This window comes from Cibotium barometz, chromosome 17 (genome assembly GCF_041138505.1).
Source record: "Cibotium barometz isolate CiBa-2024 chromosome 17, ASM4113850v1, whole genome shotgun sequence".
Lineage (NCBI taxonomy): Eukaryota > Viridiplantae > Streptophyta > Polypodiopsida > Cyatheales > Cibotiaceae > Cibotium > Cibotium barometz.
The window spans coordinates 13,321,179-13,339,968 of NC_141062.1; the positions used below are offsets into that span (position 1 = coordinate 13,321,179).

The following is an 18,790-nucleotide window of genomic DNA, read 5'->3' on the forward strand; positions in this document are numbered from 1 at the left end:
TTAACATGGTGGTTAGACAAACGAATCGGTTAGGGTCTAACAATGTAGTTATGGGTTCGGAGAAAATCAAATGGGAAGAGCTTATTATGCAAAAGAGGCTGGTGGATGCTTGGGACCTTGGGGATTGGAGTTCTACATCGGGACATACATATTTCAGCTTGCAGTATATTTCTAGCTCTTCCAGGATTGACAAAGTTTATTTCAACAAGGATGCAGAATGGATCCCTCACACCTTGAAGGCATGGGTTGACCATGCAACCACTTCTTCTGATCACTTTCCCCTGAGGTGGGTTTGGGAGAGCAATAATTGCTAGGCTGAGGATAGATTGCCTTTTCATAAGAGGAAACTCATTGTAAATAATTCTCTCATAAGGGAAGATGCCTTTGTGGATGGACCTAGAGCTGCAATTGCAAGGTTGGAAGTAAGGGCTTATCATGATGCCCACGCATGGGTTAAATTTGTGGGAGAGATGCAAATGCTTAATCAGAAAAGTGGGAAAGGACATGGCAGCAAAGAGAAGAAAAGAACAAGAAGCACTGTAGGAGGAATGGGATGCTTTGATTTTGATTAGACAGTCCACACCCCTGTCACAAGCAGAGTTGAGAGATTTTATCAAATGTAAAAGTATGTGGGAGGAGATAGAAAACAGGAAAGCTCAAAAAGGGAGATTATTGTCAAGAAAGCTATACTTTGGTCAAGCTCAAACCCATTCGAAATTCTTCTTCAAAGCTCTCAAAGAGAAGAGGGATAGAGAATACATCTCCAAGGCTAGAGATAGCAATGGTAAAATGATCTCAGACCCCAAGGAATTGGCTGTGACCTGGACCGCATTCCTTGGGGATACTCTAAGCCTGAAGGAGGATGAGTCCACGGAAAGATTCTTTGCTGAAAATTGGCTTCTAGACATTATCCCTCAGGCAATGGAGTTGGACCAAGCCAAATGGATTGAGAGGAACATCCAGGAAGATGAATGCTTGAATGCTTTGAAAGTAATGGGGAAGGATAAATCCCCTGGTTGGGATGGCCTTATTGTGGAGTTTTTCCTTAAGTTTTGGTTATATCTCAAGGTTCTAGTCACCTTCATTGTGAATAAGGCCTTCAAGCATCAACAATTGGAGAGTAGCGTGAAGGAAACCTGCCTAGACATTTCCCAGTATAAAAGGGGACTGGTGGGCTCCAAGACGTCTAAATATTTAGAAAGTACAAGCTTTGGGAATAGGGGAAAAGGGAGGCCTGAGCAAGGGTGGTGGGGAAAAGGGAGGCGGGGGGGGGGGGGGGGTGCACAGCAGCACAGCGAACAAGGCCTGCCATGCAACGCACTAGAGGGGAGGGGCGCGAACATGGTACGCAGCAAGGCGGCCACAACCAAAGAAAGAGAGGGGGGGGGTGTGTCACCTGCCTAGACATTTCCCAGTATAAAAGGGGGCTGGTGGGCTCAAGGACGCCTAAATATTTAGAAAGTACAAGCTTTGGGAATGGGGGATTATGCTGGAATACAAAGGACCACACTCCTAAAATTTAGGAGAGTTGCTATTTTGGCCCGACTCCGATGGAAATTATGTTCGCGTTATTACATTTGGAATTGAGCAGATACCAAGAGTTGGCAAAGTGCCTATGACAGAATGTCTACCAGTTGGGATATTTTTAGAGATAAAGTTTATGGAAGGACCCATCTCTTAGATTGGGACATGTGGCAAAAAAGTGGACCAGAGTGAGACAAGTGGCCTCACCCTTGTCACTTCAGCTTTTGTGTGGCTCTCCACTTGTCATCATAGCCTACAAGTGGCCTCACACTTGTCACTTCAGCTTTTGTGTGGCTCTCCACTTGTCATCATAGCCTTCTCTTTCCATTTTCACTCATGGGAGCCCCAAATCTATAAATTGGGGAGGCTCTCTTGCTGCACACTAGCTTCTACCCCATTACAGGCTTCCCTAATGATGGCTACTCTCTTTCTCTCTCTCTTGAAGGCTGCCCATGAAGAATACCGGCTGTTGGGGACTGTTTTGGAGACTTCCATCACAAAGAAATACTGAAGGCAAGGGTATTTAATTATTTTGTCATGATTTCTAACCCTTGTACTTGTTGTACCTGTTGTATCAGCCACTGCACCTATTGTACCAACCCTTGTACTTACTGCTCCAGCTCTATTGCATGAAGACCCGTGGTTTTTGGGGAAGGTTTTTGGGGAAGAATCAGTACCCACACGGAAGTATATAGATTATATTGTTGGCTCGGCATTTCTACAGCTATGTGCCGACTGAATCTTATGGTTGCCTCGTGTTGGGTTGTGTTATGGCATTTGTATATGGATAATCCAGCATCTCCCATGGGGAGAGTAAGGCCCTCAAAGCTTGTACATGATATTATTCTCCTTGGGTAATAAAATACTCCAAAGGGGGCGGAGGTCAGCCCATTCTGGCCTCTATGCGGTGTCAGCTTTGCACATTTCTCTTTTACAGTTTTGTGGATTAAATGGCATATGTGTTAAGGATGTGGCCATGTTTAAGTATTTTAATATGCATTGATAGTATCAACAAGTGTGTCAAAGGCCCTAGTCCCCCCAGCACCACAAGTTACATTGGTATCAGAGCATAGGCTTTCTTGGAAGCGGAGGCTTCCTTTTTTTTTTAATAGTGAAGATGTATTTTTATTAATAATAAGAAAAGAGTACATATAAACTGTGGGATAGTCTTCTCAAACAATCAAGAGAAGAACTACCCACAGAAACTGCTCAATCCAAAATCCTCTTAGTGAGTAGTTTCCTTGCATCTGACTCCGGTCTGTTTATACTCACCAGACTAGCAATGTTAGCTTTCACTAAACAAATAACTTTCTTAGGATCTACACTTTGCATGCCATCATTAACAAAGACCAGAGTGTTCCTCGTAGACCATATCTCCCACATGTATGTAAATCTTGTAGATCCAAAAAGGCTATTACTCTCCTCTGCTGGACCAATCTTTTTACCCAAAACCCAATGGGACCATGTACATTGCAGCCCAAAAATGTTCCCCCCCCCATTTAGAGAGCTGTGTCCAAAAGGATCTTAATGCCAGGCAATCCCAAAAGGCATGCTTGAAATCCTCGATGGCTGTTTTGCATCTTGGGCATATCCCTGAGGCCATATTTCTAATCATTAGCTTACAGCCTGACGAAAGAGCCCCAACCATGATTCTCCACAAAAAAATCCGAGCATGTGTGGGCAGTTTCGACCCCAAATTCTTTTGCATCCGGATTCCCAGCATTTGTCCGGCCAAGCTACTTTCCATATCGTATTGAAATGTTTAAAATCTCTCTTCTCTTGCATTAACATCTGATAAAACTTGGCAGTTGACTCCCGACCAAGGGGAAGTCCATTTGTCCACCCCCAATCTTTGATCCACCTTTCCGTAAGCTTAGAAGTATTGATAGTTAGCATCTTGAGCTTACCAATAATTACATGCAGATGATTCTTATCAAATCTTGAGAGACCATACATGATAGATAGCTGATCCTCATCTCTCCACCCCAAAAGAGGACCATCCTAGAAATCCTCAAATCTGTTTGGCACGACTCAATGAATACTTGATTGATGTGATTGATTGATGAGTACAATGCCTTTTTGTAGGTATAAAACCTTATCTTATGACTCAACACAATCACACACACACACACACACATATGTATTGCCACATGGCACACTTATCTCCTCATAAGATAAGGTTCACACGCACACACACACAATAACACATTTAGCCCTTTTAGAGGCTGTACACACGGACACATGCACGAAGCTCCGAATATCCCAACAAATCCCGCTTCGTGGGCTTCGCGGGCTTCGCGGCAAAGGTGGTGAGACCCGAACGCAAAACAAAGTTACTACCTTCTAATCTCATCACATGCTGTGTCACAGCCGACTCATCATGCACACCTCCTGTGTCATGATAGTCTTCCAATCACATAATGCAACTGAGGTAGCAAGGCCAGCACTTCAGTTCACCCCCTAGCTCCTAACTCAGATAAACTGGAGATACGAAGCCTTTTATAAGGCAAGGCGGTACAAAACACATTCACATGATAAACATTTATTACAAATCAATTTCAGGGGACATCCCAAGTAGAGGACCCATACCTCTCAACACACATAAAAACATGAAAATGATTTTAGGAGATTATATCCCTTCTTGATGCTGATGATGTCACCTTTTCTGGCGTCTCTTCCAAGGCACCGTCACTTGGAGCGATGGCAAGAAGACAATTGATGAAGCCAAACGACTCTAGTGCTGAGTTTTGGTCCTGTCGGAATGAAGTAGGGTGATTTGCCACCTTCAAACCCCATGGGGGTGCTGCCAACTGATGCAGGGAGCATCAATTTTGCAAGAAAAGGCTAATTTTTGGGAAAGCCCCAAAAATTAGACATGTCAAGGACTTCAATTTTTATGCAGAATGTCAATTTTAGGGAAACCCCAAAAATTGAATATGCCTGGTAGTTCAATTTTGGCTCTAGAACTCAATTTGGGAAAAACCCCCCAAATTTTTGGGCTAGATGTAAACCGGCCTCAGTCTTCAGACAAAACCAAAGGGCGGTGCAAAAACAAACTTGCACACAAAACACTTCAACACCTTTGAAGACCTAGAAAAGGAAAACAAACAGGGGGAGCTAGAGTGCTCCTACAAACAATACACAAACACCAATTGGCCCCAAAATGCAGTGGCATCCCTTGCGGTATTTCTTTAATTGATTATAAGAGAGCTTTGATTACAATAAGGCTGGAAACTCAGCCATCACATAGAGGGGAGCTTTTGGGTGCGGCTACACGGCAACATCATCTCCTACGAGAATCCCACGCAAGTAGCTCGGGGCACCGGCCACGCTCCCAAGGAGTCACCACTGATAGAGTAGTCATCTTATGTCGTGCTGGTCGGCGACGCCCACCAGGATCCCGACCACGGCATCCTCACCATTGCCAGATCAGAGCCATTATTGCTCGGCATCAGAGGCGCCTACCTCGCTTCTACGACCTCTCCATTCTAGACAGCCCCATGGAGGAGATATGTGATATACATACATGGATCTACTTGATATACATTTTCCAGTATTTTCTACTCAGTATCATCTAGGAGTCTTACTTACAGTTCTTATAACTGTCAGACAATCAGTTTATTGTACTTTTTAGTTTCATTTAGTTGTTCTCTTTGATGAGACACCAACTTCAGATGTACTCTCAGTTTTGGTCTCATAGGCCATTATGGCCTCTTAGAGACGTAAATATATCATTTCATTTCATTTTCTTGCACACATACTCACACCAACCTGTAGAACAGACCGCACTGTATTGTGCATGGCATCTTGGACTGTGAAAATCCGATCACGAACCGCTTCCTGCTCAGCAATCATCTCTCTAGTACCCCTTCTTATGGTTGCCAATATTTCGTGCGTAGTATTCCCTTTCAGATGATGTGATAACTCAAACAATATTTCCTCTCTAGCATGTAAAGACCATTTTACCCGTATTACCTGCACATGCCACGAGAAACAAGTCAACTATTACAAACTAGACCGTTCCCGACTGAGTAAAACATATGTTAAATCTTCATGCAACCTTGTGTTCAAAATATAATTGTTCATATTTCTTTTTATCAACTTTGTATTCATAGTTTCATTGAATGCAAACGAGGCATAGGTGCATGGATCAAGCGCCCTACCTATGCTTTGTGCATCACATTTATGCAACATGGCCACGGTGGTACGACCAGACAAGCATGCTAGCTTTGTGTGGCTTCGCATAGACAAAAAAATGTCTATGCTTCTCCCCTAAGCAAGAAGCACTACTATTGAAAGACTTCACTGCACCAACTGCAGACATGCGGGTAGAGATGCTACACTTTCTAAGAGGATGCATTAACATAGTTGTGTGGCATTCACAAGGGTTCTCATGTTATCGCCCAGGAGGATATATTGTCAACCCTGCTGTCCAAACTTGCAATTCAATGCTTTCCCACACTGTTGAGTTGGTCAGCAAGTGGGGGAACACCACATCAGTCGCAAATGCCACATCACATTAAACTTGGCCTTGGGAAAATACCTTATCTAATTGTCACATGAAGAGGCTGTAAGCACCATTTTTCAGGTGTTAGGCATAGCCATTCCATTGCCATTATGGTGCACCTTAAACAAGCTTGTCCTTGCAATGCAACTTTGCACATTCATCAAAATTGACCTTGCTCAACCTCATCATCAAATCCACCCAAACTGACCTTCATGAGTTTCTCACGCTGTGAAAACCACCTAGTTTTACACGGTTGTGGAAAACTAAACTGGTTTTTCAGGCCATCAAGAAAAATATAAAATTGGTGATTAGCAAAAATTGATGTACCAAGGGGATAATTCCATCTCTTAACTAACCGTTTCCCTAACAATTTTGCACCGCTTCTAGTTTTTCACGCCGTGAAAAACTCCCCTGGATTTTCACGTCAACAGACACACCAAAAACACTGCCATCATCATTCAGTTAGGACATTGATTTGATAGCTAAGAATGCATGACATGGACAACTGTTACCGCTCAGATGACACATTCACGACCACTCAAATGACATAGATGTCAAGGTTTTGATCCCAGTTTGGGAGTAACCTATTACAGATATGGAAAAAGCACACGTTTTCAAATGGATTGACCCATACCCTTTGATCCCACAAATACACAATTTCCAAACTCATTGTCCAATGTCAAGACCTGACTGTTAACCTCTCACTCAATCTCACTAGCCCTTGCAGCCCACCACCACACCCCAACAAAACAGTCACCTACAAACACTCGCACTTTACCGTGATTGACTTCATGATAAGATGATGTCCACCCTAGTAGCCCAAATTACCACCCCTCCCACACTCACAGAAATAGCTTTATGGTCCCCCAAGCAACCCATTCTGCAACCCAATGTCTTTCCACTTCACAATCAGGTCCGCAACTAATCCCTACAGGATATCACCTCTCAAATAAATTTCAGAGCATCATTCCCAAAACAAAACCAAGAAATCCACCATCACCTCCGCGCGCTAGTCAAGCAAACTTGGAAAATACAGACGTCTCGTCACACGAAGGAAGGCGAAAGTTTCTTGCCTTGAATGAACATGCCTCTGATCTAAGGAGACCTGCCATGTTGGGATTGTACACCAGACCAAAAATTCTCCCACACTTGATTTCTATTCCACAAATAAGCAACTCCAACTTCTTCATGTCACCATTTGGCCACCCAATTGGTCCACCCGTGCTTTCTCACCATGTATGTACATTGGACTGGTGTCCATGGCAGTTGTATATGCCAAGGATTGATGCCACTCATGTGATACTGTGGACTTGGCTTTCCATTGGGACTTGTGCCTCTATGTACATGCCCGGAAATGCTTGGTGGATTGGTGTTCCATTAGGTCTGGTACCTCGTGTACTTACCTGGAGCACGTCTATTTTGGTAGAGTCTCATGAATGGGGATTGTCCATACCAATGCTGCAGTGGATAGCATCTTTATGTGTTTGCTTGCAATTGAAATTGCATGTTGTTTTCATGCTTGCTTGACCAATGCTGCATTGGATAGCATCTTTATGTGCTTGCTTGCAATTGAAATTGCATGTTGTTTTCATGCTTGCTTGACCAATGTGTAGTTCCGATAAGGGGACGCCCACCCGCGAACCATACGTGTGAAACTGTCTGCTGACATGGTTATGTGGCATGTGACAGCTGCTAAGTATTGGTCATAAACATAGCCTTAGGAGTTAACACTACTTTATAAGTGAGTGTGTACACACTTCATTAAGTTTTGGGCGACCAAAACTCACTTATAAATTATGACTAGTCCGGTGTTTACACACACTAATGTCCCGAGGTAGACAAAACCCAATGTCCACCGCCCAGACCTTATCCCCTTTGTACAAAGGGAGTAACCAGCCATGTGTTCTTTCTAGCTTGCTCCACAAAGCACATGCCTGCCACCTAGAGTGGACAACTCACCACCTCACTCTTCCCTCTCTCTCTAGAAGAAGGCGCCTCCTTCATGACGCCATTTGGGCTGTATTTTTTGCACTTTTTCCTTCCGAACTCCATATCCAAGCTTGCTAAGGTGTTTTCCAAGCTTCCAAGAGTGTTTCCGGGTGCTAACCACTCTCCTACACACTCCCAATGACTGAAATTCAACAAAACAACTCTCTTTCTTGCTGTAATTTCTCGTCTTTTTGCTGAAAACCCTAATTTCAACCCTTCTTTCTCAAGTTGAACCATAGGGGAAGCTTTCCTAGGGTTCCCTTCATCCTCTTGAAGACTTTTGTCGCGAAGAATTGCGACAAATCGAAGATTTCAACACTCCAAGCACTTCCATCGCGAAGACTTCCGCTGTTATCGACTCTACTTGCAATTGGGAAGCTTTTATGCTTAAATATGAAAGCAAGTAACAGGAGGGAGGAACTAGATTACAACATCACATACCCTATGTAGTGTTCTCTTGTCCTACAGGCTCTCTTGCAGATCATTGCTACCATGTGTTGGTGGAACAATAGAGAGCACATGGTAGGGAACATGGGCACTTGACAGGATAGTGTGAGTTGCAAGTCAACACCGACAACCACTTGTTTGCAATACTGTATTCATATGCATTGGTATGGAAATTTGGTCAAAAATGCCCATGACACTATGTACTTGATTCTCCCAAGATCAATATACTTTATTTGAGGGAGGGACTGGCCGTTCCGGCTCATTGTGTGTCTCTTATCAATTCAGCAAATTACTTCTTGTATAGAGCATGTGTCCATCAAATCTTAGTGTATTTAAGTGTATTGATTAGCATCGTGTTCAACCAAGTTACATTGCTATCAAAGCATACAGTTCTCTTTCACTTCTATCATGAAAGACGATCATTGTGAACACTAGCTATCTCTACACTTAGCACACTATGGACAGCCATACAGTGAATGTTGGAGATGCTAACACAAGAGCCAGGGACAATGAAATGCATGCCTCCAATTCTATACAGGATGAGCAAACTCATGTGGTGCACAATAGGGAACATGAATATATGAGACAGCTGTCCCGTGGCAAAGAGAAGATACAGGAAAAAGAGTCCATAGTCTTGAGGGCTGAACTTAATCGTATGCAGGCTCTTCTCCATGCACAACAAGAAGAACTGAATCTCTACCGCCGCGAGGATCCATTGGTACATGACCGTTTGAAAGCCGAGAAAGCTGAATCTTATATGGATCATGCAATGGCAATGATTACTCAAGAGTTGCACATGCAACCGAGGGATGCAGCACGTGCATACTTGGCTCGTACGGAGGATGTCTATGCAGAAAAGGCAACCATCCCACATGTCTTGGAATCCCCACAGGTGCCCGAACAAGAACTTATGTCTAAGAGGATGAATCTCCATGCTATGGGAGAGGAACCATCGGCGACTTCATGCCATGCAGAAGTACCTTATGTAGCCCGTGAAGGATACAATGTTTATGGCAACAATGGTCAAAATGTATGTCAAATGCCATTGCCGGTTGAAAATGTGCATGCACAACACATGCAACATGGGCTGCAATTTTCTGTTGGTGCAGGTATTCCGCGTCTCTCTCATGCCACTCATGCCTTCAAGTGTGCTCGTGAGGGAGAAGCTATGGCTGAAAATGCACCAATGCATGTTGAGAAGCTAGCCATGCCTCATGCTTACAGGACACATGTATCTTTTTTTTCCGAGAAAAGATCCTTTCATTAGTTATATAAAAACGCCCGAAGGGCTACAAAAGATCTCTCCTGCTCATAAGAAAACAGAGCAGTGAACAAAGCAAGGCAGCCTGGGAGACTCTCCCTAGGTGCTGCAAAATACAAGCATCAGTACAAAGGACTGAGGGGCTAAATCATACAATAGGAGGGAGGAAAAGCCAAACAGGTGGCCTGTAATGCCAACGGGGGGATCCCGAGTGTAAGGTATAGAAGGGGCCGCTGCGCCAGGTGGTGTGAAAAGCCTGGCGTCGCAAGATCGCCTCATCTGAGTCGCCCCGGATGCGGTCATATTGTCCTCGCAGGGTGTGGATCAACTCCTGCCAAATCCCCCGTACAGTCTCTGCTGGTGGCTCCAGTCTCCCCTCAAAGGCCCTGAAACACTGGGCCCTCCAGGTGAACCAGATGGTGAGGCTGCTGAGGAGCTCCCATCGTAAATCCCTCTCCTGTGTCCAGCTGGCGGACGAGAAATCCGGTGACGAAACCAGGCGAGGCTGGCCCCTAATGAATCTGATGGCCTGACTGTCCTGCTCCATCTCATAGTCCATAGCAGGCCCTGACGAAGTCGACCAAGCAGCGGCACCCCACGTAAACATACCCTCTGGAGAGAGGGGGGCCAGAATACGCAGCATCCGCAGCCAAATCTGCTGCGCCTGAGGGCAATCCCATAGGCAATGTCTCTGTGTCTCCATAGGGTGGCCGCATCGGACGCAGGCCGCCGGAAGACCGCTGTAAGCAAGCCAGGTGCCAACTGCTGAGCCCCTGTGGGCGACCAGCCACTGGAAAGTCGAGATCCTGCGGGCGTGTCGACTAGCCCAGAGCCGAGCCCAAAAATCCTCCAGAAACTCCTGTTTGAGTCCCTGTAGCCGCCAGTGCCCCGCTGCAGCTGGAGAGACCATCCTCCTCGCTGTCAAAATATGCCGCCCCAGCCGAACAGTATACTGGAAAAAGGTGATCTCTGTGGCCTCAAGGGATGCATAAGGATCATGCCACTCGTACTCCCCAAGGTCCCACTGTAGCCGGGCCAAGGGGCGCGCTGCATATGCCCATATGCGCCAATCCGGGAGCACATCTGCAGGGTCGGGGTCAATATGCCAGTTCCGAGAAGCGGGGCCACTACCCGTATCCCCTGAAAGGTGCACTCTGCAACCAAAGGCGACTCCACCTCCACTCTCTGAAGTCTGCCCTCATCCTGAATCTCATAGTAGAGGCATCTGCCATCCTCAGTGCAAGCTCTGACAGCAATCAGGATCTCCAACTGTGTAAAGGCTCCCATCCACCGTGGGGCCACTAGCTCGAAAGGCGTGAACCACTCCTCTGTGAGTGCCTCCTAAATATCATCCCTCATAATCAACCCCCCTCTGAAGTGACTCAGCCTCTCCACCTGGATCTCCTCTGGGAGACTGCAGAAGGCCTGCCAGTCTCCAAAACTACGTGCTGGGCCTGCCGCTAAAGGTCCCCAGGCTAGACGAGGTCGAGAACCCAACATATGACCCTGCTCTGTGCGAACCGCTGGGCTCCAGATGAGCGGCTGTCTGGTCCGCTCCTCAACACAAGAAGGAGGTCGCTGAGAGAGCCCCGGTCTCAGCGGCTCCCAAGCTCTCAGGATGCTCAAAGCAAATCTGTCCTCCCATCCTCTACTGAGGCTTGTCCTCCTCATCTCTATGAAGATCCATCGAATCTCTGGTGCCCAAGTGCCCCCTGCTGGGGGAGCCCGAGCCTGCAGCCGCTGCAAGAGAAGCTCTTTCCACGGCTCTGCGCCTGGAAGCAGCCCCCGAACAATAAGCTTCCCCAGTAAGGCTCTACTCTGATCGACTGGATCTATAATGCCCAAGCCTCCCTGAGCCAGCGGAAGTGTAATAACTGCCCATGCAACCTTTGCCCGGGCTGGCTGACCGTCCCGCCCAGACCAAAGAAAGTTCCTGATCAGCCTCTGTACCTGGCTGATACAAGAGCTCGAGAAGATCCAGCAAGACGTAATGTACCACATGGTCGCTAACAGCACCTGATTTGCCACCACCACCCTCCCAGCCAAGGATAGTCGAGCTGTACTCCAATACAAAAGCTTCTTCCGAATGCTCAGAAGAAGCGGGGCAATCTGCTGCTCAGGTGACAAATCTAGTCCAATCTGGCATCCCAAATACCACACTGCTGTGCCATGAGGAATCCATCTAAAACCGGGGTCCGGGCTCCATGCCGGAGTGGGAGCGCTGTTGATCCAAAAGGCCACTGTCTTGCGCCAATTGATCAATGCTCCCAAAGCTGCACTAAAAACCTGGAGCGACTGCTCTGCCCGAAGAAGATTGGCCTCTTGGCCATGCAAAAATAAGCCCGTGTCGTCGGCAAACTCAGCATCGAGCAGGTCCTCCCCCCGGACTGGGAGCTGGAGTCCTCTCAAACCAACCTCCTCTGCCGTCAAATACATGCTCATAGCCTCCGCAAAGAAGAGAAAAAGAAAAGGGGCGAGGGGACACCCCTGCCGGACTGATCTGGTCAGCTCAAAACTCGGCCCCCGTCCTCCTGCAATCAACACCTGGCTACGAGCTGTGGAATACAGAGCCGCCACCCCTCTAATCCAGCCTGGCTCAAAGCCCAGGCGAAGCATAGTGCCCTCTAAGAAACCCCAATCAACTCTATCGTATGCCTTCTCAAAATCGAGAAGCATCACGACCTTTCCAGGAAGCCCGGAGGAGGACAGAACCTCTTCGTGAGGTATTTTAAGCGGGAGAGCATTGTTAAATTTTTGTAAAGCGGTATGGAAAACCAAAGGGAGAGATGAGGAGGGATGAACTTGTGGGCCTAGAATTGGATGCACAACATCAAAATGGTTGCTAGGTCATTGTGAATAAAAGTTATTTTTTAGTATAATATTCTACTCAGTCTTTGAGAAGATTCATGAGAGAATTTTTCTCTCTCCACTAATATGCTTATTATTTTGTTCTCTCTCTACTTTTATTATCCTAGGTACACATTCTCTCTCTATATGTCTTTCTAGTTATCTCTCTACTTGGTACACATCCTCTTTCTATATGTTTATCACACTACCACTAATGAAAGGATGGAGCTTTGCTTGCATAACATCATGTGTGCAAAAAGATCACGAATCCTGTCTGGGTAGCATGAATCAACTCCCCCAGGAAGGGCTGGATTCTCAAACTCAAGGCCTTTGCTAAGACCTTGTAGACAGTATTGAGGATCGTAATAGGTCTCCAATGCCGAATATCTTCTGATACTCCCTCCCCCTTGGGGATAAGAAAGATCAAGCCCTTTGAAAAGCTCTGTGGCATCACCCCAGTGTCCAAAACATACTGAAAGCCCCTGCGGAGGCCTGGCCCCAAAAGGTCCCAATAGCGCATAAAAAAGGCCGACGTCAGTCCGTCCTCCCCTGGGCAACTATGTCGCGGCAGGACCCTCAAGGCCTCGGCAAGCTCAATCTCTGAAAGAGGCGCACCAAGAACTGTACGCATACGATCTGTGACCCTCCTCTGCACATGGGCCCACACAGTCTGTCTGCAAGCATCCCGATCCTCAGTGGCTGGCTCCGCTGAAAGCAGGTCTCTATAGAATGCAGTGGCAATGGCTCTGATCTCCCCAAGCTCAGTAGCTACTGATCCATCCGGCCTACCAAGCTGACGGACTCCTGCTCGAGCATGGCGGGGTCCAGTAATCTCAAAAAACTCCCCAGTCACTCTATCACCAAGCTGCGTCCACTGAGAGGCCTGACGACGATAGTAAAACTCATGTCTCTGCTCCTCTGCCTCTCTAACCTCCTGGCGTGCCTGGCTCAGCTGGGACGCCACCCACTCACATGCAAGCTGCTGCTCGTGAAGGCGCTGAAGCGAAGCAAGGCTGCGTCTCAGCCGCTGCTCCCGCTCGCGAATCTCTCCCAGCCGTGTCAAAGCTGCAGCGTGCAAAAAAGAGCTAAGCTCGATGAGTCCCTGGGCACACTGGCCTGCTGCATCCTGGTCAGAGCACTGACTATCATGCCAGATCCTCTCAATGTCCTCAGTGAGACTGGGATCTGTAAGTACCCTCTCTGGGATCCTCAACTGCAAGCTGGGCTCCCGTGTCCTCTCCTCCAATGTCAAGATAACTCGCGCATGATCTGAAAATGAGGTGCCGGCGAGAATGCCGACGGAGCCCCCTCGCTCCCCTAACCAGTCGCCCACATAAAAGCGATCAATCCGTGATAGATTAGTCCCTCCCTGCCGGCGATCCGACCGAGAGAAACTAAGACTGTCCTGAGAGCGGGGAAGGCCCCATGCTGCCATGCATCAGTGATCCTCAGTGACATGCAAAACCGGTCCCAAGTTGCAAGCTCTGTGCCGTTCACTGTAACATGACTGCCTCCCACCCTATCGGCCAGGTCCTCAAGCATGTTGAAGTCTCCCCCGACACACCAATGTGCGGACTCTGGCAATGCATCCGTAACCTGGGTCCAGAACTCTGCTCTGGCACTGGCATGGTTGGGCGCATAGACGTTGAGCACGCCCAATAGCCCATCATGCATCCTCAGAATGACATACTGTGCTCTACCAGGCACAATGATCCCTCGATCCACAATGGCCTGCCGCCATACATCTGCAATGACCATGCATACTCCTCCCTGTCCACCCAAAGGACCAAACCCTGCTACAGACCAAAAGGTGTCCCATCTACCAGGCATCACCGAACCATATCTCCGGATCCTGCTCTCACCCAAGTGGTGCTCCTGCATCATCAAAATATCAATGCTGCCACCAACCAGGCATCTCTGAAGCTCCTGCCTCAAGCAACCACGATAGCGTATAAAATGTGCTCCGCCAAGGTCCTGTACATTCCATGAGATGATCCTCATGGATGACCTGCTGAGGTGGATGCTGTCTCAGCCGTACGGCGGGCCTTCGCAAGCGGCTTGGATGGAGAGTAGTCCCCATCCGAGCGGCTGCAAATCTGCCCACCCGGTGTACTGCAAGAATCACGGATTAGGCGCCAATGGCTGTGGCCCATGGCGACTGCCTCCCGCTCTGACAGAGCAACCTCGTGTATACATACATATCCAAGGTCGCGGGCTAAGTCTACCACTATGCGAACGACCAAATGACAAATCCCTGAGGCATCCACACTTCCGGGATCCAAGAAAAAATGAGCCAACTCCCATAGTCGGCCTATCACATCTTTCACCTCCAGATCGCTCACATGATGAGAAAACTCAACTGCCTGAGTCTTCAAAGTGCTAAGAGCGAGCTCTAGAGTCCACTCCCGGTCGCATGGGCCACATAGAGGGAACGAGAAGGCCACCGCTGAATCAAGTGCCTCCTCCCCGCAGGCCGGAGGTATCACTACATGAACTCGGATGGGTGCTGGCTCATGGGGGCCCTCTGCTCCAAAAAGCCGTGTGAAGGCGTAATCAAAAGTCTCCGAGCGCTGTCTAATGCCGAGGCGACTCAGCCGACTGCGGATAGATGATATCCGTGAAGCCCGAATCGGCATGGTAAGTCTCCTCTGTGGTGCTCGAGCGAGGTCGGTGCTCAGCGCCCTCCGGACTGCAGGTGAACGCCAGGGGACTGCCAGGGCCTCCCGGGGAGGAGAGGCGGGCGGGGGGGGGAGGAGGGGGGGCGAGGGGGGTGGAGAGGGAGCCGCTGCCGAAACCGGAGCGGGGACGGGAGGAGGCGAAGGTGGAAGCGAGGCGGTGGGGGGGGACGGGGGTGGGGGGGGGGTGAAGGAGGGGGTGCTGGCATCTCCTGGTCCTCAGTCGTCGCAGGGGTCTCCTCCTGGAGGGGAGCAAAGCTGTTCCTCACGGGAACCCAGTGATGCTGAGACTGTGGCTGCTGCTGCAGCGGTCTCTGGGCGTGCTGCTGTGGCTGTCTCCCTCGACGGCGCCCCTGTCCAGGCTGCCACTCCGAGGTCTCTGTGGCCTGAGCAGGTGTCCCGGAGGCTGCCTGCCGAGCCGCATCTGTGGGCGGGCCATCAGGGGCCTGCTGCTGTGGTGAGGGTCGGGGTCTCCTGCGAGGGCAGGCCTTGGCCAGATGACCGACCTGCCTGCAAATGAAGCACTGGTTCGGGAGCCCCGAGAACTCCACTCTCTGATCAATCCATCCCCCCCTATCCCCTAGGTAGCTGAATGACCTTAGGAAGGGAGGAGATGTCAGACACCAAAACTCTGACCGAAGGTAGCCCAGCTGCTCTAACCACCACTGAAGCTGCTGTGGGGCCAGTCTCTAGTACCGAGCCCACCAATGCTCCTAGCCTAGAGAGGAGCGGAAGATACTCCCGGCGGAGTCCAGGGAAGCAAACTGTAACATGGAAAAGGCGCTCTCCCTGCTCAGCCGCTGCTGGGTCAAAGCCATGCTGCCAAGGTCTGAAGAAAGCCCGAGCACCCCTGATGTCAAGGGGACTCATGGCTAGGACCGTGGCCACGCTCTGGGCAGTCTCGAACTCGATCTGGTAATGTCCACGGCCCATTAGCTGTACGTCTAGGATCTTGCCCACATCTGCAAGAAGGCGGGCCTGGAGAAGATCCCGGATCTCCCCTCTGCTGGGGCGAGTGCCAACTATACGGCAGATGGTGGAATGAGCCTGGAGGCGTTCCACCTCTGCGGTGAGGCGTTCCACCTCTGCGGTGCGGAGAAAGCCTGATGGGAGTGTCCTCAGGGGCGGGCGAGGGGGCTGTGGGGGAGTCCCTCTGAGGCGGGGCGGGAGGAGCCTCCATCAGAGTCTGAAGCTATGGCGAAGGCGAGGCGAGAGCGGAGATCCTGCAAGAACCGAGCTGCACACAGAGAGGCGGAAGACGAAAGCCGGAGAAAAAGGAAAAACCCCCCTGGGGGCGGAAATCAGCAAGAAAAGGGAGGGGGGGGGGGCGAAGTGGCGAAGGAGTAACCCTGGGGGGGGGGGGGGGGGGGGGGGCGGGAGCTACGCGCAAGAGGGGTGGGGGGGAGAAAGAGCTAGCGGAAGGGGGGGGGTCGGGGCGCTGCAGAGGGGAGGTGGGCGCGAAAAGAAGGGGGGGCGCGAAGGCGAGGTGGGGCGGCAGGCAGTACAGCGAGGGAGGGGGGCGCAGTAGCGAGGGCACGCGGAGGGGGCAAGGGGGGGCGCGAGGGGGCGAGCAGGCAGGTAGGCGGGGGGCGCAGGTGTGCAGGTAGCGCGAGCAGGGAGGGACGGGAGCTTCAGCGAGCACGAATTCCAGGACACATGTATCTATGCCTTATGCATCACCTTTTGCTCCTAAAATGATGCCAGTCACAGGGGCTGTCCCAATGGACAAACATGGGGGAAAACATGTTGAGATGCACGCATATGCATCAAAGTCTCGTGACTTCAAAGCTGGAGACAAATCTATGAAGTTTGACACATATCATGGAAAATATGATGCATCAAAGACACTTGCTTTTATTGCCCAGTTTGATATTGCTTTCAGTGATGAGGATTTCACTCAGAAATCCATGATCCAGCATGTAAGCATGTTCATGAAAGGCACTACTACCCATTGGTGGCTCACGGAGAAGCTCTCACCGAATCCTGTTAGATCATGGAAAGAGTTCAAGGAGAGATTCTATGCCCAATTCTTGCCTCCCAATGCATTGAATGAGATAACAGTGAAGCGGGATTGGGTGAAGCAAAATGAGGAGGAAACAGTGAATGCATATGTACAAAAATTTGGAAAGTGCTTTTGGAGGTGTACATGTCACTGAGGTGAAAAGGAAGAGAAGGTTTCAATCGGGATTACAAACCGTGTACAAAGGGGGACTACAAATGTATCCTGGTCACACCTTACACTAACTAATCGAAGCCGCCACTACCACCAAGCAATTGGAACTCAAATTGAGTCGATCCAATAAGACTAAACCCTCATTTCAAGGCAAAGAGAGGGCTGTCCAAAACCTGTAAAATAATGGACAACCATCTAAAAGGACCAAAAATGGTCCAAAGGCTGAAAATAACACTACCAAGAAGCGTCCCTTCAAAGTGAGAGACTATGGTCTCACTCTGGAGCAGAAAAAGCAATATATGAGCGAGGGAAAATGCTTTACTTGTGGTAGCACCGAGTATATTGCAAATGCATGCCCAAACAAAAAGAAGCGTGATAATGCAAATGCATCAAAGCCCAATGTACATATAGTCCCAGATGTGTAGGGCAACACTTCACATGAAAGCAAAGACAAGGTTGTATGTAAAGCTTAGGGATAGCTTAAGGATCAGCCCGCTTTGTTCATGTTTGATGATTGTGCAACTGAGAACTTCATATCTACACAGATGGTAGCTGCTTTGGGTATTGAAGTGGAGGACATGGATCCTCAAATTGAAGCAGGGGCTGCCTTTGTTGGTAAAGAAGTGCAGGTCATGCCTATTATTGGCAAGTTGCGCATACACATTCAAGGATATGTAGATCATGAGGATTTTCTTGTGACGCCTTTGAATGGATGTGATGTATTGCTTGGAAAGCCTTGGCATACACGTATTGATCCGTGCAAGGCTTACAAGACCAACAGGATCGCCTTCATGCATAAAGACCGAGAGCATGTAATTGATGCTGGTGACATAGTTGTTTCTCGTACCGGCACGAATGGGTTCGTACCGTACGATATCGTACGGTACGAGTTTTTTTTTTCTCCCAAAAAAAATTTTCCTTGAAAAAAAATAAATCCAAATGCTTTTAAAAAATATAGAAACCTTGCTTAACGAAGATCCCAAATGCTTGCAATACTTCGCAACTTTCGTGTCCACTCAATATTCCATATGGGGTTGTTGAGAGACCTAAAAAATCCGGCAAGGTAGACTGGTAGTGTACACTTGATTGTTGGTAGGATGAGAGAATCTTGGTACATCAATTGGAGATCCCTAGTATAGGTAGGCTAGACAATTAGATTCTCAAGTTATGTACGAGAGAGAAGATTTGGACATGGCCATTGTAAACCTATCATCCTAGATGCACTGCTCGTATTTGTGCAAGGACGGTCCCTTAGTCATAAATGCCACACTGGGAGACCTTTGGTATTGCATTACCTATCCAGGTTCTTTTTTGGAGACAATCGGGAGATCCAACTAGGAGTTCTAATTCCTCAAGCACTGTAGACT

General features: G+C 48.6%; 1 protein-coding gene across 6 annotated transcripts in view; it reads right to left on the reverse strand.

The window, feature by feature from the left end:
- LOC147629701 (uncharacterized) overlaps window positions 1–18,790 on the reverse strand; it is an 83,049-nt gene that overhangs the window by 15,042 nt on the left and 49,217 nt on the right. For 5 of the 6 annotated variants that reach the window (XM_086811244.1, XM_086811242.1, XM_086811243.1 and 2 more), the window contains one exon: window positions 5,296–5,499. The exons of the other annotated variant lie outside the window; for it this stretch is intronic. In XM_086811244.1, the coding sequence (XP_086667370.1) occupies window positions 5,296–5,499 (204 nt within the window). The remainder of the gene's footprint in view (window positions 1–5,295; window positions 5,500–18,790) is intronic. 6 annotated transcript variants of the gene reach the window in all.